This window comes from Alosa pseudoharengus, unplaced genomic scaffold (genome assembly GCF_046254945.1).
Source record: "Alosa pseudoharengus isolate Yale_2024_CS ecotype anadromous, Long Island Sound unplaced genomic scaffold, YU_APseudo_1.1 YU_APseudo_1.1_scf_3, whole genome shotgun sequence".
Classification (NCBI taxonomy): Eukaryota; Metazoa; Chordata; class Actinopteri; order Clupeiformes; family Clupeidae; genus Alosa; species Alosa pseudoharengus.
Window position 1 is genome coordinate 47,679,754 of NW_027468718.1, and position 25,955 is coordinate 47,705,708.

General features: G+C 42.2%; 3 protein-coding genes across 4 annotated transcripts in view; 1 reads left to right on the forward strand and 2 right to left on the reverse strand.

Annotated features, from left to right (window-relative positions):
• The window catches only part of LOC143099966 (E3 ubiquitin-protein ligase TRIM35-like), a 184,196-nt gene that overhangs the window by 155,076 nt on the left and 3,165 nt on the right, over positions 1-25,955 (reverse strand). The gene's annotated exons all lie outside the window — the stretch shown is intronic.
• On the reverse strand, positions 1,217-5,606 carry trim13 (tripartite motif containing 13). 2 transcript variants are annotated; one of them, XM_076264503.1, is made up of 2 exons: positions 5,542-5,606; positions 1,217-3,215 (listed from the first exon to the last, which is right to left on the reverse strand). In XM_076264503.1, exon 2 carries the CDS (start codon positions 3,207-3,209, stop codon positions 1,989-1,991), a length of 1,221 nt encoding a protein of 406 aa, XP_076120618.1. In that variant the 5' UTR covers positions 3,210-3,215; positions 5,542-5,606; the 3' UTR covers positions 1,217-1,988. The 2 variants fall into 2 exon arrangements, with proteins under 2 accessions (XP_076120618.1, XP_076120619.1); XM_076264504.1 differs by lacking the exon at positions 5,542-5,606 and adding an exon at positions 4,002-4,191.
• Positions 4,953-18,457, forward strand: spryd7b (SPRY domain containing 7b). Its single transcript, XM_076264508.1, has 5 exons — positions 4,953-5,094; positions 5,609-5,725; positions 5,994-6,160; positions 10,615-10,717; positions 16,339-18,457. Exons 1-5 carry the CDS (start codon positions 4,989-4,991, stop codon positions 16,434-16,436), a joined length of 591 nt encoding a protein of 196 aa, XP_076120623.1. The 5' UTR covers positions 4,953-4,988; the 3' UTR covers positions 16,437-18,457.

Genomic DNA, 25,955 nt, shown 5'->3' on the forward strand with positions numbered 1-25,955 from the left:
GTCATATTCGAGAAAACCTTACACATCAGACGGCAAGGATGATAACATTTCTTCATGAAGTTTGTTTTATTCGATGTATTTAAAATTACATAACCACTATTTATATAAATAGGTTGCGTTGAAGAGGGGGATGGTAAAAAAAAAATCAACTAATTTTTCTTTGATCCGGAGTTTGCCCGGTAACAGGGGGCTATATATATACGTGCAGTGACGTGTGCAGGGAGCCACGGTCAGTTGTGACGACACGTGCTCATTTCCTGAAGTGATCCTGGGATTTCTGTCACTATGCTGTTTGGAAAAATAATAAACACATAGGTGATGAATTCGAATAATGGATCACTGTTTTAACGTGGCTTAACGGAGGACACTGCACGGGCCTTTGCTTGGCGATAGGCTCAATTTCTATAGTCTATCACTGATTTGGCAAGTCAAAAGAGAAGTTATAACCCGGCACCATGAAATGGATGTGACTGCATTTTATAAAGAAATTACAGGGCGTATAGTGCAGTTTTACGGTGAGAGGAGGAAGGGCTTCCCCAGCTCGGCATCACTGGAGCCGGGGTAGGAAGGTGCGTGCGTGTGTGAGAGAGTGAGGGAAAAGGGAATGTGAGGAGGTGGATTTGGGAGCTATAGGCACTCGGACGCCCGGGGTTGAGCCTTATGCCTGGCATCATCCATCTTGTGCTTGTACTGCAGTACTACACACACACACACACACACACAATTCCTGCAGGTCCTCACAGAGATAAACAGGCTTAAAACAGTATATTTAAACGAAAATGCACTAAATGTTCTCGGACATGTGTCAGAACATGCCATTATCAAGTAGGGAAATGGTCAGAGGTGCACAGGCACAGTTAAACAATTTATGTTTATTTAAAGGTGGTGCATTTGGAAACGCTGAAAAGTCTTTTGGCCAAGAGCATCGACAAATCTTTCCCCCCTTCTTATAAAATGGCAGGAAACATTTGTGTATTGAGATGCTATTTCTCGGCCTGCACGGGTCTCGCGCTGTTATGCAACACCCAGCCTGCGGGAGGCAAGGCGAAACCACCGAGGCGCGTGGGGATGTCGGAGAGGCATTATCTCTCTCTCTCTCTCTCTCTCTCTCTCTCTCTCTCTATATATATATATATATATATATATATATATATATAGATAGATAAACTAAAATAATGTCTGTATTATTCTATAATACAATTTAAATTCCAACTTTTGTTTTTAAAATTGTTTGTTAATTGTGTCGTATAACATCCCACAATGGGCGGAAGGCACAGAGCGCGCGCCTGGCTGAGCAGTGAGGGAATCCAGGCTTACGTAAACAAATGAACCGATAAATGAAAAGGGGGTTAAAACTTATTAAACTGCTTATTTTATTTTGTCAAAAATGCAAAAGGCTCGGTATAAACAGAGAGGTGCCCGGGAGAGGGAGGGGGAGGGGGAGGGGGGTGATTTGGTGCACATGCAGAACGGGAGGCCTATATGGACAGACCGGGGGAGGGCGTGTGTACACACTCACAGGGATCTCTTATAACAACACAAACACACATTAAACTGACACATTCAGAACACATATTAACATATTAACAAGTAAAAAAAAGAAGCGTAAAAACAAATGTCTTCACTGACCTACATATGCCCTTACTCGGCAGTTGGAGTTTAAACGGACCAGCAGCAAAGGCTAAAGTCAGGTTTCATCAGATAGACATATTACATATTACACTGAAGTTTGGTTCTGTTGTCATTGGCTGAATAAAACGGCGGAATTCAGTTGGGTTTTGTTTCGGTAACGTTTCAGATTATATTCTGAGGCGGTGGACATGTCATATGCTCTGGATGATTCAACTCACCATATTATAACGATTTAGAAAACACTATTTCTTCACACATCTGGTGAAACTAAACTGTTAAGGCTTGTTTAGGAAGGCTCAATCAATACCGCAACAACAACAACTACTACAATCGAACAGGCTGTCAACGCATTCACATCAGCTGATGAAGTCTGCACTGGTGTTAATCAGGTTTAGGATACAGTTCTGACAGAACTCCACCAGGAAGGCGCAGAGCCCCGCCGTCTCTCTCCAGCAGCACCCGGCTAGGTGGAGGACCTCTTCGGGCGCTGGCAGGTAAGCTCGACTCAGGGCAGCCACTCGTTCTGGGGTAGTATGCGCGAGACAGTCCACCGGAATTAGAGACACGACGGACAGGCACACAACACACACGAACAGGACGAATCTCCAGAGCGCGAGAGGGAAGCGTGGAACAGCTGGCGCAGCGGGTGACCGGTGAGCGTTGCTCTCGTGCGGGGCGCAGAGGGTGTCTACATCACCGAGCCTCACTGAATCCCACTGCTGCACGTCAAAGTTTCGAACGAGGGGACCTACGTCGACGTCGTCGTTCCGAGGAGGTGACGGCAGCGGCGTCTCTTTGATTACGCGCAGAGTCTCGCGAAAGTCCTGCATTTGCTGAAGGAATGCGAGGGGGTCCGACAGGGACCTGAAGGACTCAGCGATGCTGAGTGCGCGCCTCTGTTCCTCCAGCACCGCACGCAACTTGCTGATCTCCGGGTCGTAAGTTTGCATCACCGTCAATTTTAGAGTCTCAAAGTCGGACAGAATCTCGCTCCGCTTGTGCTCCAGCGCGCGGAGAAGTTTATCCAGGTACTCGGTAACCCGGTCGGCGTCTCTGGACACGAGCTGCAGCGCCTTCTTCTTGCTGCTCTCCAACGCTTCCAGGCACGAGAGCACCTCGGCGCTGCGCCAGTTCTCGAGCCCGCGGAACAGCTCCTCAAAGGCAGCCCTCTCCTGCTCGTAGGCGTCCTGCAGAGCGCAGAATTTGTGTCCCTTGTGGTCGCCGGTAGTGGCGCAGAAGCCGCAAATAAGTTTCAAATCGGTGGCGCAAAAGATGTTAAGCGGTTGCCCGTGATGCTCGCGGCAGAGGGACATCCTCGGCAACACGCGAATTCGGTTGTATTTCTCAACGATTCCCCGCAATGAGTAATTGACTTGCAAGCTCGCGATGCCATTGTGGGATGTTTCTTTGCGGCAGGTGGGGCATTTGAACGGGGGGCGCCAAGTGGGACCTCGCTGTCCGTCCAGGATGCCCTCGAGGCATTTTCGGCAAAAGCTGTGGGAGCAGGGGAGAGCGCGCGGGTCCTCGAAGAGACAGCAGCATATTGGACATGTCAGGTCCTCCTCCAGTAACTCCATGGTTTTCTGAAAATCCCAAAACATAAGAAGACGTGAGAGAAACATACATAACTAGCCTGGTGAATAAAAAAGCGCACGCTCATCAGTAGTGATGCGCGCACGCTACCCTGCTGGTTCATACCGCAAGTAAATGCCAAGTAACGACTGCTGTCAGAAGCGCAACTAATTTGCGCGCGAAAATGAATGAACGCAAGGTGTGCAGGTGCTGCTGATCATCTGCTGTTTATCCAAACGTCCAGATAACAACGGATAGTTCACTTTAACTAAATGTATGAAATGGCACATCAGTAGGAGGTCGGTTGCACAAATAACGCCAAGCTGCGTCGACTCCATCAGCGAAACGCGCATTTTTAGAAAAGAGTGGAGGACCGCTTCTCTCCTGTCGACCTACTTTTTTTAAGGGTGTCCGTGTTGGATCATTATTCTCCGAGACGACATGTCACGCGATCCCGAAGAAGAACACGACACCACAGCATCTTCTTCAACTAAATATAGCGCGGAATGATAAGGATCGTTAAGTTCACTCTCAAGTGAACTCGGATGCGCGGTTGCTTCATTTATAATAGACCACCAGCGCTTCCTCTCGTGCGGTGATATCCGAGGGAAAAATCACAGGCACGCGAAAAAAAGATGCCACGTTTACCATCCCGTTGAAACCGTGACGATTTGACACCATCTACCGTTACTAATTTCAAATGAAACAGCCCAGCTCCTGCTGGCGCGGCGCTTGGGATGGTTATGACAGATTTTTGCAGACGGAAAGCAACATGCAATTGGACCAAAAGCACTCACCAGCTGCCGGGGCGCACTGCGCTCATTGCAATCATGGCGCTTGTTGCTGTGCAGACTTCGCCTTTCCCGCGGTGAAATGATTAACCTCTTCGTGTCTACAGAATCATTCTACCGAAATTGAAAACGTCACTTTCGTTGATGTGTCTAATACTTTTAGTTGACACGTCTGTCCAATGCCTAAGCAGTTGTCCTGAACAGATGGTCTATGGTTCGCGGGGTGCTCTCCACTTGGCAGAGAATTCCCCGTTTTTCTCCAGTGAAGCATAAATTCAGTTGATCCCCAACACATGTGACGGGTAGGGGGGGGGTTGTTGCTATGCAAAACATGACAACGTGAGAGTCTGTCCACCACTCGATTCTTGCCCGGTTTCTGATCACGGCCTCTCCACAGACAGTACGTCATTATTGACGCTGATCAATTTAAATGCACTTCACACTGGGGTGAAAACTCGTGAGAAGCTTAACTGGAGGCACAACAAAATTTGCTGAAGCAAAGCTGTAAATGACTCACTCTCAGAGTAAACCCTGCACTGTAAAAGAGAGCAAACAGTTATTATCCAAACGGCAGCTAGAATGTTTGACGAATAGCATGTAGCCTACCCTAGTCTGAAGTCCGCATTAAGCTGCATTATTGTCATCTATGCAATTAATTTATAATAAAGGTGACGCAGTTGCCTACATTTGAGTCTTAAGCTCTTCTGCATATGACCGAGCCATGTGTCATGGACTTGACACATTGATAACCAATAGCTGCACAGTCACGTGTAAAAATATTTTGACCTCGATTTTTCTTCCCTTGTTTCCATGCCATCAGGAAGCGCGCCCCATCTGAGTCAGCGCTCTCATTGGCTGTGTACGTCATCATGTAGGCCACCCCAAACCGCGAGGAGTCGCTATTTCTATCTGAGCGTCTCTCTTCTGGCAACAATGATTCTTTAGTGTACTGTTTGTTATGTAACTTCCGCCATCCCTCCACGAAAAAAAAAAATGGCCTCACTGTTTTCGTGTTGTCTGGGCTGTTGTGGGGACGGAGGCTCGGGACATGTACCCCTCAAAGAGATGCCAACAGTTCAGCTGGACACGCATCAAATGGGTAAGGAACAAAATTCATACCAGATATGAAGAGCTCTCTTACTTCATACTGTTATGTTGTAGCATTAGCAATAGCATTACTTATCCACGGCAAAAGCGAAGCCGTACTTCTAACCCGGTCTTCAAGAGCCCTAGGCAATCATTGAAGATCAAGGTTGCACATCTCCGGATTGTAACGTTAGTGTTTAAAGAACATTCCTCTGTCGTTTATATAGTTGTCGACAGATTTAGAAATTGCGCATCTGGAAATTGGCATGTGACAAGTGTTCTCCAGCTAGCCAGTTGTTCACTGATAAGCTACATTAGCTCGCCAGCAAATGAGTCAGTGCGAGGCCAGACATGAGTTTTGCAACATGGGGAGTTAGTTCGTTACACATAATGTTGCTCCCTAAAGGTAACACACATAGTTTCTTTTACAAGTTGAGTTTATCTTTAGTGAACTACATACCCAAATTTTGCTGCGTGGCACGGTCAGACAACCAATGGTCTTCTGTTTGGGATTTTATTTTTTTCAGGAACGGATGTGGTCATCGTCAAGAGCGGCAGAAGGATATGTGGGACCGGAGGTTGCCTAGCCAACGCCCCTCTCCATCAGAACAAGAGCTATTTCGAGTTTAAGGTTCAGTCTACGGGTAGGTGCCATCTATCAGTCAGGCGATAAGGCGATGCATGAACTTTGCCCAGCCAACCTCCACCTTGAGAAGTGTCGCTTTACAAAAAATGTTGTTGTCGACAGATGCCGCCGCTAGACTGTCATAGTACTCCAGCCACAATATGTCTAATAGTACATAACCTAGCTAGTTCAGATCAAAGAGTACATTTAATTGTAACATTTTTGTGTTATTGTAATATGAATGTCTGGTCTGGTCTCTCTCTCTCTCTCTCTCTCCCTCTCCACAGGTGTGTGGGGAGTGGGCGTGGCCACTCAGAAAGTGAACCTGAACCAGGTTCCGATGGGTCGGGACACTCACAGCCTGGTCCTGAGGCATGACGGCTCCGTGTACCACAACAACGAGGAGAAAAACCGCTTGCCTGCCAACAGCCTTCCACAGGAGGGAGATGTTGTGGTGAGTGAGTGTGTGTGTGTGTGTGTGTGTGTGTGTGTGTGTGTGTGTGTGTGTGTGTGTATGAGTATATATACTCTTTTGATCCCGTGAGGGACATTTGGTCTCTGCATTTATCCCAATCTGTGAATTAGTGAAACACACTCAGCGCACAGTGAACACACACAGTGAGGTGAAGCAGGAGTGTGTGTGTGTGTGTGTGTGGTAGGGATGTAAGATACTGAAAATTATCGATTCTGGGTACCCAAATTGATACCATTTAAAAAGAAAAACAACAACGTCTTTATGCCTAGCTTCTCAATGATAATACTTTAATATTAAATGTGTAAATCACGAGATTTATCAATTTTAATGGTTTTCATTTTACCTAAGCTTACTTGCAGAACCGATAATAGCAGTTCTTCACCAACTGTAAAATTGGGCAAAAAATGAGCAACACAACCTTTAGCATAAGACACAGGAGATACTACAGCTGTTGACATCAATACAGTGGATCAAGTGTTCGCATCCCTTCTAGGCTGATGATCTCTTAGTTTGGTTCAACAAAAACAAAAGTCAGCAGTCAGATAATTTGAGTAAAGAAATCGATGATGGGGATCCGTTTACGCTTTATGTTGTCAGGTTTTCTGGTGAATCAAGCCAACAGAAGAGACTAAATATCATTTTAAAGCTGGAGACGGACAAGCATCTCCCAAGATAACTATCGACGCAGAATGCAAGAACTGACCCGTGTGCTTCTCACTGCTGAACTTCAATGGGCTCTGTGCACTTGCTTACTTGAGGTCGGCAAACCAGTTTCCTGTTTGTTGGCATCGCAGTCAGCAAGCACCTGAAGAGGAGTGCTACAGTTCTACCAAAACGTGTGCTCACCGAAAATCCTTCCCTCCTTATTTTGTGCAGCCACTGCAAGTAGGCGGGCGTTCTTAAGCTAAAATCGCTTTTATTACAACTTGAAGCCGAGCAGTGGCACACAGCAGTGGTACTTAGAGCCACCCACGGACATTAAGACTTGTGTACATTGTATTTCTTACGTTTTGGTTCTAAAGCTCTCATCTTCAGGTGATTGTGGACAGCCATGTCAACGAACAGGAAACTGGTTGTCTGACTTCAAGTAAGCTAGTGCACAGACGGAGATTTAAAGTGCAAGACTGCAGTATGCCTACAGTGGGTAGTTAGCTTGTTAGCTTAGCAACGGAGATTTAAAGTGCAAGACTGCAGTCTGCCTACAGTGGGTAGTTAGCTTGTTAGCTTAGCAATGGAGATTTAAAGTGCAAGACTGCAGTATGCCTACAGTGGGTAGTTAGCTTGTTAGCTTAGCAACGGAGATTTAAAGTGCAAGACTGCAGTATGCCTACAGTGGGTAGTTAGCTTGTTAGCTTAGCAACGGAGATTTAAAGTGCAAGACTGCAGTCTGCCTACAGTGGGTAGTTAGCTTGTTAGCTTAGCAACGGAGATTTAAAGTGCAAGACTGCAGTATGCCTACAGTGGGTAGTTAGCTTGTTAGCTTAGCAACGGAGATTTAAAGTGCAAGACTGAAGTATGCCTGGTGGTGGCACATTAAAGGGAGAGAAAGAGAGTGAGTGGCTGAATCCCGATCTCATCCCTAAGGTCTAAGCCCTGAAACCTTAAACACTTAACTGACATCCGTCAGTAAGTGATCAAGTTTGCGAGGGTGTAAGGGTTCAACATGCTAATAACAGGAATGGGACGGCACTTAAATTGACAACCCCAAAAACGTGTTGTTGTAAACATGGTTGTGTTTCCATTTTATGTCAGTTGTTTACTGATGTTTTTCAAGCTTCCAGACTCCCATTGGGTAACCCTGTGTTTCACGTCACAACACTATGAATTGTAGGTAATTCCCTTGAGTAGGTACCGCCCTTCGGAAATGGCACAGAGAGGGTGTGGGCGAGCCCTTATGCACTTCTGAATGTTGCAGTGGCACAGCCCTAAGCACCCATGAAGTTGGTGGGAACGTGCATCATAGTTTGTGAATCCTCAAAGGGAGAGATTGGGATTCAGCCAGTGAGTGAGTGTGTCTGAATGAACGGACTATGGCAGAGTAAAACACTTCCAAGCATCTAAGCAGGTCTGGAAGCATGTTCTCCTATGTCACTTTGATACCTTAGAAAAAATAAGCACTTTCATGGTCTGAATTGTATAGCATCAACTTGGTTCTCATCGTATCTGTGCTTGCGCTTGTGCGTTGTGCCGGGAAGGGGGGGGGGTGTTCAGCACCATTTAACTCTACACTCTAAAGCAACCCATTTAACTCTACACTCTAAAGCAACCCATTTAACTCTACACTCTAAAGCAACCCATTTAACTCTACACTCTAAAGCAGGGCTCTACAGTGCGCCCATTTCACTCGCACATGCGAGTAAAAATGATTGTGTGCAAAAAATATTTAGGCGCACTGGTGCGAATGACTTCTAACCATGTCAATGTTTCTCTACAAAATACACCGCAACATTGAGAAACATTACTGGTGCAAACCATAGAATCACGTCGCGAATGCAGCATAAAAACTACACCTCCCATCAACGTTAGCAGTTTCGCGTTGTGACTCGCTAGTAGTCGCTTCTATCAAATCCAAGAGCGCGCAGAAAAAGCGGAAAAGTCAGACTAGCCAGCCAAGATGCAAAGATTGAAGAAATGAGTTCTTCTATCCACCGAATTCATTGGATATAGGAGGAACAGGATGAGATTCTGAGAATGCAGTGAGAGAAGGAAAGGTAACCTAACATGCCTTTTAGCCCAGTTGACGTATTGGCTGCAATAGGCTATGCAAAATATAGCTGTAGCGAACCGGCACAAAAGTAGCCTCCCGTAATACTCCCGTAAAACGCTACTGACAACTCCAGGCTTCCACGCATGCTTGTTTGTTTACACCGAGTGTGTGTAAGTGCATAACGAAAGTAGGCCTAACGTTTGCCTACTGCCCCCATCAATGCAGATATTTCAAATAAAAACTGAAAGAATAAAACATATATCCTTGATTAGCCTATGTTGGGTTTTGTGGAAGAGAAAATGGACTGTTTTAGTAGTAGTATTAGGCAGTATGCAGTCAGATAGGTCACCATGGGCATATTTGGATTAGCTACAGATGGATTCACAAATAAATAAATTAGCCTACATTTGGCAGGATACTTGATATACAGGCTAAATGCAAATGGCAATGTATTATACTATTTTACATTAACAAAATGTAGGAAAATAGAACAGACTGAAAATAAAGTAGACACTGATCTTTAAAATCCTGTTTCCTGTAGCCTAAATGTTGTCAGTCATTCTTAATATTCGCAATTGGTGCACTGGCATGTTTAACTGTTAGCTGCAGTATAATGTTAGATTATGTGTAAGAACTCACTGTGAACTCACTGTGCGCCCACATTTTTGTCTGTGCTCCTAATTTTTTTAACTTGGGCGCACAAGTGCTCCTGGAAAAAAACAACCCATTTAACTCTACACTCTAAAGCAACCCATTTGCTTGTATGTGGAAATTCATCAGTAGCCTGTCGTAGTAGCCTGATGTAGCCATACTCAAAATTCTATTCAGAATTTGAGTCTGGAACCGAAGCATTGGAACGTGATTATGGAGCGTGTTTCAATCGATAGAGGGAAAAAATGCCTCTGCACACAATTGGATAAACCTAACCAATCAGAGCAAAGAAATAGCCTACTGTAAAATCCAGAGAAATGTTATCCTTCTTCTGACAAATGCCTTAATCACTGTTTTCTGTTATTTTTTAAAGTTATTGCGCCGGCAATATCTTGTACAACTGACATGATAGTCAGTTGTCAGTGACAGCTACAAGCTTTTTGCCGTAAACAAATTCAAGCGTAGCACGCTCACACCGCCCAGGTCATGTAAATGAATAGGCCCAATTGCTCATCTGTCCATCATTGTATGAAGCCTGCCCGGACGATTCCATTGGTCCATATAATGCTCAAGTTTTCATAGAGGCTTGTCAATGGAAAAAGTCCAGACCGAACTTCCCGACCTCAAATGTTATGTGCGGGGCTAAGTACAGGCTGGCTTTTCAGGTTACTGCTTACTAGCATAAGTATATATACTCTTTTGATCCCGTGAGGGAAATTTGGTCTCTGCATTTATCCCAATCCGTGAATTAGTGAAACACAGTGAGCACACAGTGAGGTGAAGCACACACTAATCCCGGCGCAGTGAGCTGCCTGCAACAACAGCGGCGCTCGGGGAGCAGTGAGGGGTTAGATGCCTTGCTCAAGGGCACTTCAGCCGTGCCTACTGGTCGGGGTTCGAACCGGCAACCCTCCGGTTACAAGTCCGAAGTGCTAACCAGTAGGCCACGGCTGCCCTCATAAGGTAGGTGAGCACTGTACATTCGAGCTGGCTTCCAGACTAGTGCATTAGCCTTAACCTGTGTGTTTGTGTGTGTGTGTGTGTGTGTGTGTGTGTGTGTGTGTGTGTGTTCCAGGGTGTTACGTATGACCATGTGGAGCTGAACCTGTTCCTCAATGGGAAGGACATGCAGTGTCCAGCTACTGGCATCAGAGGGACTGTGTACCCAGTTGTTTATGGTAAGACTGTACGCACACACACACCCAGATAGACCGTTTAACGTCTGTAATGTCATAATCTGAATGTCAGGCAGTGTGCATGGCTGAGTTACTCCATTGATACACACCATATTAGGACTGCTAGTAAGAGTTCGGTGACTTGAAGAACACTTAGGAGGAGTTTGCAGCTAAACTAGAAGTGATTAGATTAATGCAGCCTAGTGTGCAGTCCAATCCCAAATGTCCTTACGCTGAATTCTCTAATCACAACCCACTGCACAGGGTATCAAATCCACATGCACTTCACAGGAACGTTGATCACTACTGTAAAACAGTTTTATTTGGAATGCCCTTCTAGTCTCATGTTGCCATAGAGACAAGCAAGACTAGGTCCAATGCATTATCCACTCAAAACTATTTAAACTAGATGTACCGCGTAGCGGTACAAAATATGACCGCCGCTCAGTCCTGCACATCCATTCCGCGAAAATAAATCATATTAATGAATTTGTCTCCATCTTCTACTCCATCCCCCACTCTTGAAACTTTTGTGTATGCTTGTTTGGAATGTGTGTTTGCACACATTCCGCACACAAAGTAGCCTACTGCAAAGGTGAATAGATTTGTTTCTGGGCCAAAAAATCTGTAACATTGTTATAAAACCTTTAAAATCTCTAAACAATCACAAGTAGGGCAGTTCATCACAGTCCATCCATTGCAACTGGACTGATGAAAGGTACACATGTAGGCTACATTGTATTTGGGAAAAGCAGAAGGTAGCAGCATAATGTATTTATTTATTATTAAACAAAACAATCCCTGTCAGTTCCATGCAGTTTTCAACAGCTATCAAGAAGAGAGGTCATGTCATGGATTTTTGTGAATGTTTCTTCTTCTACATACTGTATGCATAATAGTCATCTAGTTCAAATGATATTCAGCTTTATTGTCAATGCACAAATTAAATACCAGTAGTCTAAAACAAAATGCCGTTTTACCCAGGGGTGCAAATAACTGACATGTCCAAAAGGGCCTTCATGAAATGCGTTGCGAGACTGTTCATACACATTTTAACGGGCAAAGTTGAAGAGCTACTGTCCGTTATTGTCTGTGCAAATAATATGCTGATTCATGTTCCCTTGCATTTTGCAACCATGAGGTCCATGGTTAAGCTCAATCTTTTGACGCAATCTTTTGATTTTCACCCAGCCTAGTCCATGGTAGGCACCCGATAGAAATATTGTTTAATTTTGCGATTGAGATATCCACGCACTGGCGCCCCCCCCTGCGATGTGTTCGCCCCCCGGTTTTAGAGCTATTCTAAATGCAAAAATGCATAGAGGGAGTTATGACAAAACCGTGACTGTTAACAAACTATAAGCTATATAAGGTAGGCCCTATGCTAGGCCTATTACACAACACAAATTGTCACTATGCTGGCGACCCAAATAAAATCTCCTTTGGAATCAATGGCTTACACCTTACAGTATCAAGCTGCCACCTCTTGGCGAAAAGTTAATAGTTTTGCATATCAGTAGTAATACATTTCAATACGTAGCTGTGAATCACGGAAAGGGCGAATGAAGTGGACACTTCTAAATGGAACCCAACCCACTGTACAGTAGCTCAAGGTCTGTGGCTAAAGCAGCCATAATGAAAGCGTTATCATTGTTTGGATACTTCACACACACACGTGTTTTTTAATCGCATAGACTACAACTACCAAGCTGGAATCAAAGCACATCGACTCCCCTCTCACACCCTAAACACTCACTTCGAACAAACAAAAAGCGCCTCAGTCTCACAAAATAGCCATAGGCAAAACTGTATCTGACCGGTGTAACGTTGGTACTAAATCATCCATCGCAAAGAATGATTTTTGTAGCACGTGCAACAAATATGTGTAGGTACAGCCCTGCCCTGAATACATCTCAACGTGCGCTCTAAAACATCTGGTTTAAATGGAGATGTAGATCATCACGGGTGCGTTAATAAATCTACATTGCGGCGAGTTGACACAAATTATTCACTTTGACGAATTTATGTAGTTTCAGTTACTTTACTTTGAGCCATGCTCTTCCTTACTTGAATCACCTTTTAAAATAGAGGATTGAAGTAGCCTATATGGGTGTTTGGGAATGAACGTTGACTCAGATGCTTTTTGAGACCTTGAGCAGAAATGTCCCAGCCCGGTGTTTAGGGTGCATCATAGACAGGTTATCTTTCAGGTAGCCTATATATTTTCCATTAAAAAACCATCACGTAGCGAACGTGTTAGTAGCCTAGGTTATGGTCATAAGCAAATGAGATGACAGTCGAAAGATACAATTAGTGCTATTATCGATTTGCTTGGTAGCCTATAAACGCATTTATGTTTTTCTACAAATACATCAATAATCAAATTGGCCTCCATCACTCAACCATGCTAAAGGTAACATTATTTTACCTACGTTCTGCTATTGATAGGATTAACGTAGCCTACCTGCAGTAAAAAACAAGCATGTCCGATAAACATTCTCAGATTTATTTCGGCTTCAAGAGGAAATGGGAATTACATGTCATGCAGAAATCATCCTACCCTTAGACGTTCTATGCGGTAAACTACTGTAGCCTACAGTCTTGTCCTTGTAGGAAGCGTCTTTCCAACCCACTTTAGATTAACTTCCAACAAAATTACGTCTCACTGCAACGATGCGCCATCTAGTGGACAAACGACTACTTATCGCCAATACTGGAAATGCAGCCATGATGATGATGATGAATATTTATTTTGGCTTTCTTTTAATCCTACTGAATTTGTAATTATGTATCGGCCGTTCTAATACCGATAGTATGTGGGTGCCTGTGTGTGTGTGTGCATGTGTATATGTGTGCGCCACCATCTACAAGCCAATGAGTGTACAGTCACTAAATGTACACATAACTTAATTTTTTAGACCCCCCCCATGGATGAAATTCTACGAAACTTGGCATACCCCCAGAGAATGTCAGGTTAATCATACACATAAAATTTGGTGCAGTTCTGAACGTCTTTACTGAAGAGAGGGGCGATTAAAGCAGGGCTAGGTTGATGTGGGCCCTTGAGACCAACATACCATAAAAATGTCTTCATCCTCGGTGCCACGGTTCAGGTAGTTATTTAGGAAAAACTGCATTTTTTGGGTTTCGGGGGGCCCAGCGCGGAGGGGGAGTGGCCCCCGGGGACCAAACGAAATTTTTCCGTAAAAGTCTAGTGGGGCTACATACCCACCAAATTTCATGTGCCCCGGTGTTTCGGTGCCCCGGGTATCGTTGACCAAAATTTCAGGAAGTAGATGACGAAAAAAAAAAAAAAAAAAAAAAAAAAAAAACTTTGACAATCCCTATATGACCGCTTCGCTAGCGGCGGTCATAAATATCCACACAATTTTAATCTTTAATTGTCTAATTTTAATAATCTTACAATACATAATTCTTTGTAAATGTTAAAATCACAAATTTCAAGTTCTCTATACTCACAAATAACAAATTGCCCAGGCTGTGTACTATGATTACCAGTACCCTAAAGATTTTACTGGCATTTACAGTTATGAATGTCCACATTTCATCAGCATTGCACTGACTGTAAATTGCTGAAAACTTGGTAGTAATAGAGGATAAAATGATTTATATTCAAGCTGCTAGTTGGCTACATTGGATGGTTCAAGCTCACGTCAGTTGAGTTTTCTCTGGTGGAAAAACCTGTTGTGAAGTGATGTGTCTATGTTCCGTAGCTCCCTACACACGGTTCCCTCTGGTGAAGTGATGTGTCTATGTTCCGTAGCTCCCTACACACGGTTCCCTCTGGTGAAGTGATGTGTCTGTTCCCTTTGCCCTGAACACCTACAGAGCGGAATCACACTTAACATGGATGAATACCCTGTGCAATTCACTTCATATTGAACTATGAGGCGATCAGAATGTACCTCTATTGTGTACACACACACACACAGACACACACACACACACACACAAAGCGCTTTCAGACATACGTGTAAGACCGGAGGTTCTGCCGATGTTAAACGGTGGGGCCGTATATCTGAACGACATAACCGGTCATATGGAAGTCCGAATTTAGGCGGTTGTTCTACTACTCCCCCCATAGTATTTCCTCCGGACATTATGTAAATGTGCTGTGTCTGAACGAGGCGTAGAACACATAGTGAGAGGGCGTGTTGGTGACGTTTCTTTCGTGCGTCCATGTGGTTAAATCTGACTTAAATGCCAGTGTTATGATGGAGTGGCGTAATGCTGTCCAGAAAATCTCCGACCTGGAAAGATGCAGACATCACGGAGCTACTGTCCATGAGGGCATACAATATTTTGATAGAACACACGAAGGGAACGTCGAGACGTTGTAGCCTACAACTGCATGGCAAGGCCAAACAAATTCAAAAGACTGAATCACCATAAGCAGAAGGCGCTGAAAAGGCAGTAGCCTACAGCGACGTCGTTGACGACAATAACAGGAGTATTTAATAAATTGTTAGCCAACACGGTTTTCTGTTCATTGATACCTCGCTGAGCTCTGTAATATTTGTTGAGCATATATGCCCATAGAAAATGAAAACGAAGAAAACCCAACTTTGTTCCAAGCTCCTTACGTAAATGCAATAGACACATGGGGAGAGGATGCTTTTGGAAAAAATAAACCATGAAAAAACTTCACTGTTATGTTAGTATTTTGTTTGTTGCTTAAAAACGTTGTATGATGGCCTTGAAGTCTTGAGTTAGCCTACTGAATTGGCTGGTAGCCTACCATAAAGTTTGTGCATGCTCTCTCTCCAACGCAAACCAGATGTGGGGTTCTATAGCCAAGTAATTCTGGTACATAATGTTGAAAACAGATAAATGTGTTTATTCGAAGCACACATACACATACTGTTTGCTTACTTGACTAGCCTACTTCAAGTATTAGCCTACGCACAATAGATTTCTCTTCTTTAGCCTACATAATGCATAGGCTACATTTTGTAAACAAAAAGCAGCTGACAGGCAGCAGCCGCATATATTCTGCGTCATATCTTGTATCTTGTGAACTCTACAAGCCCCCACCCCTCACTCGACAACCACACAGAGATTCTGTAATGTGCGTGTATGTCGTTCACACATACGTCCGTATAAGGTCAGTATTAGGTCCGCAGGTTAGCATATCTGAATCCTCCGAAGGGTAGGACCTCCGTTTGACAAACCTCCGCATGTACTCCGGAGGTTATATCTGAAAGCGCTTACACACACACACTGCAGTTATCTCTGATATCTTTAGATATGGCAGATGTTTGGCTAACAGACTGCATGAGGTTGATTCTACCCCAGTGCACATTTTGTCAAATGTAGCCATGGTCCATAAAGGCCTCTGGTGGTCAGATTTATTGTTTTTTAAAACTGATCCTAGTCGGCACATGTAAGAAGATGCAATTAACAATTTTGCCACATGAGGGCGATGTTGTGTTTAAGTTCATGTTGCGTCTGGTAAGGGAAGTCATGTAGTGTGTGCAATGTGAGATGTAGACAAATGCAGTGTGTGTGTGTGTCTTTCCATAGTTTGAAAATGTAGATGTTGGTTGTGGTTTAAGTTTAACTTTTTGTGTGTTCTTTTTTTTTTTTGCCTGTGTCTCTTGCAGTGGATGACAGTGCCATCTTGGACTGCCAGTTCAGTGATTTCTACAACACGGCTCCGCAGGGCTTTGAGAAGATCCTGTTTGAACAGCAAATCTTTTGAACCTACACACACACACACACACACACACACACACACACACACACACACACACACACACACACACATCCCACTGTATGCCTCTTTCTGTAATTGTCTACTCTAGGTGACTGGTGTGAGTGTTATCTGCTGTTCTGGCTTGTTGTGATTGGTTGGGAGTGACTGTTGACTTTTAGCTCATTTTAGCAGAGCTGGGTAACATCAGCATGTTGGGTCTGTGTGTGTGTGTGTGTGTGTGTGTGTGTTTGTGTGTGTGTGCACGTGGTGAGCGTGCGTGTGTGCCAACGATGGCTGCAGAATGTCTTGGATTTTCAATGATTTTCAAGGGCGGCTGGGCCACACCTGAGCCAGGTGTCTCAGGCAGGTGAACTATCTGACCTGATGAAGTAGGGGCCGGAATGAAAATCAGAGACGCTCCGCGGCCCCCCCACCCCACACACACACACACACACACACACACACACACACACACGGCACCTAGTATAGCCTACGATGCCGAGGGCATCAGGTCAGGTGTAGTGAGACCATCTTATCCTTATCAGTCAATAATCAATCAGTGTTTATTAATCAGGCCAGGGTGCGGGTGTGTGGTGTTGAAAGGCCCCTAACTCTAGAACAGGCTTAATCTCTCCAGACTGACCGCAGGACGGGCCTAATGTCTCCAGACTTCAGTCCGATAGCCACTCTGACCCCAGAATAGTCTTAATCTTTCCAGACTTTGATGCGTTACAGTCCGAGCCCCAGAACAGACCCTCAGGATGGAGGCTGCCAGCGGTGTGAATTTACTCACATGAATGGACATGATTGTGCATGTCCACACAATAGTCTTTTGACTTTAGTCTGTAGACTTTTCACAGATTGTGTGTGTGTGTGTGTGTGTGTGTGTGGTGTAAGATCAAGGTATCTAGAGTAATCTGAAACTCTGTGATCTTTTTGTGTGTGTGTTTGTGAGTAAGACAGTGTGTTTATGTGTGTGTGAGAGAGAGAGTGAGCGGGAATTTATTTGACTAACCACACTGCTACTGTTTATGTGTGTGTACACGCATGTGTGTGTTTCCAAGATGGGATCATTGCTGTTGATAAACCTAATGCTATTTATTTACGAAATACGTACACTTGTCCTTGCAGTGTTCCCAGGCCTATAAACACACCTATGTAAAGGTAAACAAGTCTTATTTAATCATATTTATGTTGTGATTTTTCTATGTGAATGCTGGAAAAAACCTGTACTGATCTTTTGATTACTATTATATGTTGTTTTTTGTTCCTTAAAATGCTTATTCTTGTATGTGTTGGTAACACTAAATCCTCCCACATAAAGACTGTCATAACCCGTTCATAGATCTGTCATAAATATCTACTGACACAATGACATTATCCTGACATATTTTTCTGTGTTCTGAGTACCGAAGTCTGACGTAGCGTTTCCATGACGGCAGAATCACTGGATCTAAACAAACTTTCGAAGTGGCTTAAATAGCATTGAATGTAGACATGTGGCATCATTTCTAGCTAATAAATTGTTTTAAATGTAGGCTATAGCCATTTAAACGTGCTTTACCTGCTAGGCAGCAGCTTACCCACATAACACGGATTCCCTGTCAGGTGTAATATAAAGAAACAAAATTCCAGTGGATATTTCACGTCTTCTCAAAGACTGGCGGCTGTTAAGAGTGATGTTTTTTGCTTAAAAAATAAAGCCAAGACACGTCCGTGAATTTAAGGATTTTAACCGCATGCTGTGAAGTTACATGCAGATCTCTTTTACAGAGGAAACCCATGCTAAAATAAAACTCTGTAGTCACAAATTTGATTGTGTTGGTATAAATATATGTTGTAGTAGGCTATGTGATTCCTACAGTGTAAAAAAATATACTAACATCTTAGAAACGTTGTAAAATTATTGAAATAGATTAACCCCTTCAGACCTGATTTTTTTCTGTTGAGCAAAAAAAAAATTATTCAGCTGATTTTTACTCCTCTCCAATGTAGAAATAAAGGGGAAAAAATTATTATTTGATAAATCATGTGTTTATTACTATTTTTTAATGTCCATTACAATGGACGCCTCGACTAAATAGGTGTAAAATGACATGAGGACTTAGGGAAAAAAACACTATATTTTTTACATATAGTATTGAAAGTAATAATCACATATGACTTAAACATTTGGAACTGGATGTTTGCATGTGTCTAAATGTTTTTATATGTCTATGAGCAGGTCAAAACATGCACATTAACTAATGTGCCAGATTGCGTCTACACAATACCTGTGGTGCAAGTACAAAATGTTTAGCAGTTTTCAATATACACACACAGTTTGCGTTGTTTTTTGCATTTTGCACTGTTGTTCTCACACAGTCTTGTGAACTGAACTGTTAAATTTATTTTTTTTAATTACATGATCCAATAGGAACACCGGGGGTATTTTTGCAACATATTTGCTTGTGTATATGGAGGGAATGTGCTTTACTAAAGTGTGTGTGCTCATTTTACTAAATTGTGCGCTCAATTTTGTAAATCGTGTGCTTGTTTTACTAAACAGTGTGTTTATTTTACTACATTGTGGGCTCATTTGCTAAATTGCACTCATTTTATTTCATCACATTCTCATTTTAATTTTTGGAAAAAGAGCACACAATTTAGTAAAATACGTGTACTTTTTAATAAAACGAGAGCACGATTTAGTAAAATGAACACACTATGTAATGTAGTTAAACGAGCGCACAATACACAAAAATGTGTGCACAATCTAGTATAACGAGTGCACAATTTAGTAAAGCGAGCACATGATTTAGTAAAACAAGTGTATGTTTTCTCAATACATAGAAAATCTTGCAATGACACCCCCCAGGAGATGTCATTGCAAGATTGTTTTTGTATATCAAGATAATATACGCTCGTTTTACTGAATTATGCACTTATTTTACTAAGAGTGCATTTGTAAATTGCCACTCCAAGCGCTCTGAGCCAACTCTTAACTTTTAACTGTTCGTAAATTTGGACGGTGGGTGGAATTATCGTTCGTTTATTCAAAGTGTCACACTCTCAGAGCATCCAGATCGTACTCTGAGTACTGTTATACTAACAAGAATAGATTGTAATATGGTTAGAACGGAACCCTAGAGCAGTCATTGCAAGATATTATATATCCAGAAAACGTATACTCATTTTACTAAATTGTGTGCACATATTGCTAAATCATGCGCTTGTTATACTAAATAGTGCACTCGTTTTACTAAATTTAGTAAACATACGCACAATTTAGTAAAACGTGCACACAATATATTAAAATGTTATGTAAAATGTAATAAACTAGTTTTTTGAGAGAGCTATTCTATTTTCAGTGTCAGATTGAATTTACGAACGCACCCTAAATTGTGCACTCGTTTTACTACATAGTGTGCTCGTCTAATAAATCACTCTTTTTAGTAAATAGTGCACTCATTGTACTAAAATGTGCACTCATTGTACAAAAAAATAGCACAATTTGACTAAATGAGCCCACCATTTAGCAAAATGAGCCCACCATTTAGCAAAATGGACACACTATTTAGTAAACTGAGCACACATTTGACTGAATTCAGTGCACAATCTAATAAAATGAGAGCACAATTTAGTAAAAATGACGACTCATTTTAGTAAAATGAGTGCACATTCATCCAAAATAGCTGAAATAAATAAAAAATGCATTCAAAATTATAGCTTGGGTCTTGAGGATATGTCAAAACATTGCCTGGTGAGTGCCTAAATGAGTGTTGGCTAACATCTCCCAACACCTGATGTCCATTGGGATGGACATTAAACTTTGAAAAAATCCTGTACTACACTGTTATGAAATATATTCAAACTAACTTCAAATATCATCACCTGCAATGGTTAGAATTATACTGAGTCAAATTGGTTAGGCTATCATAAACATAAATTCATATTTATGAGGGGAAAAATGTGTTTACTCCTGTTCCTATTTAGCTTCAGAGCCATGCTTGTCTTGTCTGATGTCTGAAGTGCTCTCAGATCAAGTTACAGGCCCTAACTGCATTCTGATTGGGTCATCAGGATCCAATCAGTTACAAAGCATAATTAAAATGGTGAAATCACAGATTTTCATTGGTCTAGACCCAAAAATATGTCATGTCCATTCCAATGGACGTGGGGTCTGAAAGGGGAAAACAACCGCTAATGGTGATTTCAATGGTTAGATTGATTTGTTTAGATCCAGTGAAATTGCTGCCTTGGCAACGCTACGTCATGGCTTCGGGACTATAGACCGGTTTCAGGTCCCTAACAACCGTCGTTAAGGACTAACTCGGAGGACAAGCAAACCCAGAGCCGTATAGCAATACATTGAGAAAAAAGATGCAAGGAGCTTGAAAATTGTTAAAGGTGCGATTTGTAGGATTGTTACCGAACGTTCTGTAGGCCAAAATCAAAACACTGGTGAACGTTCTCAAGACTACCAGACGCGAGCCTCTTCTGGGTTGCCAGATGAAATGAAGACTTAGCTAACGTTAGTTGACCTACAGCTGCTTTAACGTTTCTCCAACCATGACCCAGCTACACATTACGGAAACGGTGAAAAAAAAACATACCTCTCTAACCAACGTAACATATTTAGCTGAAGTTAGCGATGCAGATGAAGTTTAGCCTAGGCTACCTGTTGTGGAGAAATATGGCCTGCTCTGCGTCAGATTTGATATTCTTCGTTTGACGAAGACGTCACCATCTCAGGAAGCTCCTCCTATGTCCACTTAATTTGTTTCTTGTTTTAATTTGGGAAATTTGCCTGCCTCTCGTATGCGTTCATGACTAGCCTACAACCGACAGCTGTTGACAGTTGGCCTTTACTAATTTGGCAACCCAAATAGGAGGACGCGCTAGCCCATTATTAATACGCTATTCTAGAATTAATCGTTCAAAACATAAACGAAAATTCCAAGAGATTCCGCCCCGTAACTCATTTTTTTTCATGGGTTTTACGGGGTTTTACGGGTTAGAGTAATGTTGTCAAATAAGCCATTACTTCAATTCATCGTGTTTCCTTACTCTCTGACAACATATGGTGATCATTTTTGGAATGGTTACAGTTTATTTTCCATTATTTCCTACATACTGGACCTTTAACTTTTGGCAGAGAAAAGCAGACGGAAATTCCCCTGTGTGGTACAGGAGACATTTCATTTTTTTGTGATGTGTCCGTTCAAAGCTAAAAATGTTTAAAAACGCCAATAAAGTAGGCAGGCCTAGGTGCTAACGTTAGACATTTGGATACGAAGCATGCATTATGAAGCTACGAAGTTATGCCACAAATGTTATCTTCATGCTCAAGAGGAAAAACTCAAGTCATGTAGGCTAAATAACATAGGGTAGTGGCGTTAACAAAGTGTTTTTTTTTTTTTTTATCATATTCCTCAGCATATCATTTTAATGAGAGACTTATGATCCATGAGAACGGAGGCTAACGTTAGCCTATATTTCACGCAAATGACAATATGCAGGGTAGCCTAAAGTTAAAGTTGACACTCCATTTGAGTTGTTTGTTTTAGAAAAGAAGACATGGGCTTGCAAGTAACGTTATTGCATAGGCCCACTATAAGGTAGCCTAGCTTATAGCTAATCAGTCATAGGCTCCTGTCCTGTCGGTTAACATCCAGCACAATGCATTTTGTGCATTGTAACGTTATTTCAGTCAATCGTTCAATGTGTGGCCAGCATAGGCTACTTTATCAAAGTAATTATCCTCTGACCTCAGGGGGAAATGATTGTCCACCCCTGTCATTATGTACCCTTTGAGTAGGTAATGTTCTCACTAAATCTAAACTAATTGTTTGTGCAGTCGAAGCCCTAACGCTAACATTAGCTTAAGCCTAACCTACTTTACAGTGACTGGCCACATGTTTACCTTTCGTAAAATCTGTTGCTTTTTCATAGGTAAATCCGCTACACCTCTAGATGAAAACAATCCAGTCTCGGCTACACCGAAATATTTCGGCAATATGTTTTTATTCTTCATCTTATATCAAGTTCAGCCAGCTTGTTTTCTATGCGCTGTCAGTGTAAACAACTAGTGCTTGTCCTCCGAGTTCGTTCTTGACTACGGTTGTTAGGGACCTGAAACCGGCACAACAATATCATGTGACCATTATCGATAGTTGTCATGACAGCAGTTGGATGAGAAATAAAATGGTCATAACCAAAGATTTTAGGGTGCTACACTCTTAAGATCTTTAGTCATAACATAAAACATGACAGCTGTGTGTCCAGTAATAAAGGTGATGTGACCGTAATCGGCCATGTGGACACTGCGTGTAAATCTGTGGAAGATCTGAGTTGCATTACCAAAACATTGACGAGTCTTTGTGACGTAGACATACTGTATGTGCCTGGTTTAGTACAGCAGCTTTTGCACAGAAGACTTACGGTCCACATCAAACCAAATCAAAATGTTTATTGATATAAGCACTGATGACAAGTCATATATATATATCATGGCATTATTGAATGTGATTATTTTGCTAAATTATTATTAAATGTTGATATTAACAAAAGATTTCTTGATTTCTTGGCCTACCACTTTTTTATTGTGTTTAATAACTCTCTTTGAGATTATTCCAGTAATCAAGGCACTCAGAAAAGAACAGCAAAGTCTTTTTTACTTTTTTACTGAGACATCCTAACTTTGAACTGGAAATAATAGACAATGACATTAACAATAATCATCATAATGGCAACCATAAACATTTAAATATATAACCTTCTGAAAATGTAAAAGGTGAATGCTTCTTGAAAAATGATATATCCGCCAGTTAGTGACCATAACTGTAGGCAGGTGTAGACGGCAAAAACCAATATACATATTCTACACATACCACACACACACACACACACACTACCACACACTTGGTGTGTGGGTGTGTGTGCTGCTCCAGCTATATATATGTTTTTATAGCTATGTGTGTATGAAGTGAATTTGTTTACTTAAACATAAACAAGTCTACTGTTGAAAAAAAGGTCAAATGTGCTGCACCCAGAGCAGCACTGGCATGTGCTCTTGCTTTCTGCGGAGTCCTGATCGGAGTATCTCCAGCTCTTGCTTTCTGCGGAGTCCTGATCGGAGTATCTCCAGCTCTGCATGTAAACGCTGCAGTAATTCAAGTTAAGATGACAGGACAGAAAGTCCAAATCCTGCCTTCATTTCTGGGGTCACAAAAAAAGTTAAAAAGTTAAAAGTGCTTCCCTGGTTATTCATCCTTTTTGCCACTAGAAGGTGCCAAAGAACACATCATGACCATCACAAACAAACACATCATTTCATACTGTATGACACATAGTAGGATGAATACACCATAATCAATTTGCAGTACCCTGAAAAGAACATATTTGTTCCTTTTCCAAAGGTACAATTTTGATCCATTACATAATTACCACCAAAGGGTACAAACTGTAAGGGTACAAATATGTACCCGGTGAAAAAGGTACAAATTGTGTACCCTTGAGGGTACTGCCCCAGCGACGAGCCTTTGTACCTCTAAAAGTACAATTCTGTGATAGTGTGATGTGCTGGTGGTGGAGTGTGTGATAGTGTGATGTGTTGGTGGTTCACTAGAGTGTGTGATGGTGTGATGTGATGGTGGCAGTAGTGTTATATAGATAAGAGTACAAATAATCTAGCACTCATCTCATGGCATATTCATCATGATATCAAAGCATTGTTTAAATGGGTGTGTACGTATTAGGACTTCAGATAGGGGAGTTTGAATGGCTGTGAATTAAAACAGCAAATCAATAAAACAAAAGGACAAACTCACATGATCACATACATGTAGTGGTTACTGATTTATTAACTCACATAGTCACATACATGTAGTGGTTACTGATTTATTAACTCACATAGTCACATACATGTAGTGGTTACTGATTTATTAACTCACATAGTCACATACATGTAGTGGTTACTGATTTATTAAGTCCTCAACCTATACCTGTCAACATTTAGCTTTCCAAAAACGGGAGAATTTTTTTTCGGGGGGGTGTCTGTGTTTATACCGGATCTGTGTTTGAATATTTAATACTTTTCATACACGTGTTTCAACACTGCATTTCGTTGCTTTTACCTTACCATTACCTTACGCATGACAGTTATGTATCCACCAGCTGTCTGCCTGCAGCCTACTTCCAAAACTCCAAAGCTGCTTGCTGTCAGATTTGGTTCCGAGGGCACAAGTTCAGTGTATCAACAACACTCAATAACAGTTTATGTGATGTGTTAATCAATTAAATTCCCAACAATTTCACAACAGCTAGTTCTGGAGTAGGCCATTCAACTAGCCCGCTTGCTTACGACGAGACTCAGGCTGCGCAGTCGGCACCCGCTTCCTTTTTTGGGTTTTGGGTTGCCAGGTTTTAGCCTATGACAAAACTGTTTAAATTGAAAGTGATCGTGTATGTGTAGGGTGTATTTCATACACAATCTGGCAACCTGGGAGATGTCAGACTAATAGAAAAAATGAATGAATCAATGATTTTAAAATGAAGTTTGATGGCCATGCAAATTACGGGAGTTTTCTGGGAGAAATAACAAAACGGGAGGGTGCCGGGAGATGACCTTGAAATACGGGAGAACCCGGGAAAAACGGGAGTGTTGACAGGTATGCCTCAACCATTTAAAACACAGTAGTACAGCTTTACATTATGCTATGAAGTGATATGATATGAGGTGAGTGCATCGTTCACTTGTTTTTTATATACAGTTTTCTGCAACTTTCCTCTCAGTGAGTCAGTTCTAACTGTGCTGCTCTACTGTTACTGAGACCTTCACTGGTAGGATCCTCAGAGAGTTTACAAGGAGAGTTAAAGTATGGAAAGACTCTATCAGTGAAAGTGTGTGTGAGAGTGTGTAGGTGTGTGTTATTATCAGGGTCAGAGAATGACAGCTCTCCTCTGTCCCAGTCCAGCTGCACTCTGATCCTCTGGAGTTTCTGCTGCACTGTGTGGAGAATGGAGGGCCGTGGGGGGCATGTGCTCCATATTCACCATCACTATACCACATGTACACCTCTCCACTCACATCATCATATTCTCCCTTTTTCTGGAGAGACTCTGCCATCACACCCAGACCCCACCCTGTGTTCTCTCCAACCTCCACATCCCAGCAGTGAGTTCCTGAGTTAAAGCCCTCAGAGCCCAGGGGCCTCATTTATAAAAGTGTTGCATAGAAATCATCCTTCATTTGATCTTAGATCATTTCTGAAATGATCGTACGTGTGATTCAGAGAAAACGAACGTACGCACAAAACAACGTGCGTACGCCACCCTTCCAGATGTGCCCATTATACATCACAAATGAACGTCAACTTGTGCGCAGCCGGATGGTTTTAGGTCTCCGCCTTGTAAACACCCCCTCATCAATATCATTAGCATATGTTTTAATGAAATCAATGGCCTAAAAGCTGTAGCCTATGTAAAATTATATATTGAAAACATAGTATAGGCCTAGCCGCCATCTGATGTTAACTAGCCTAT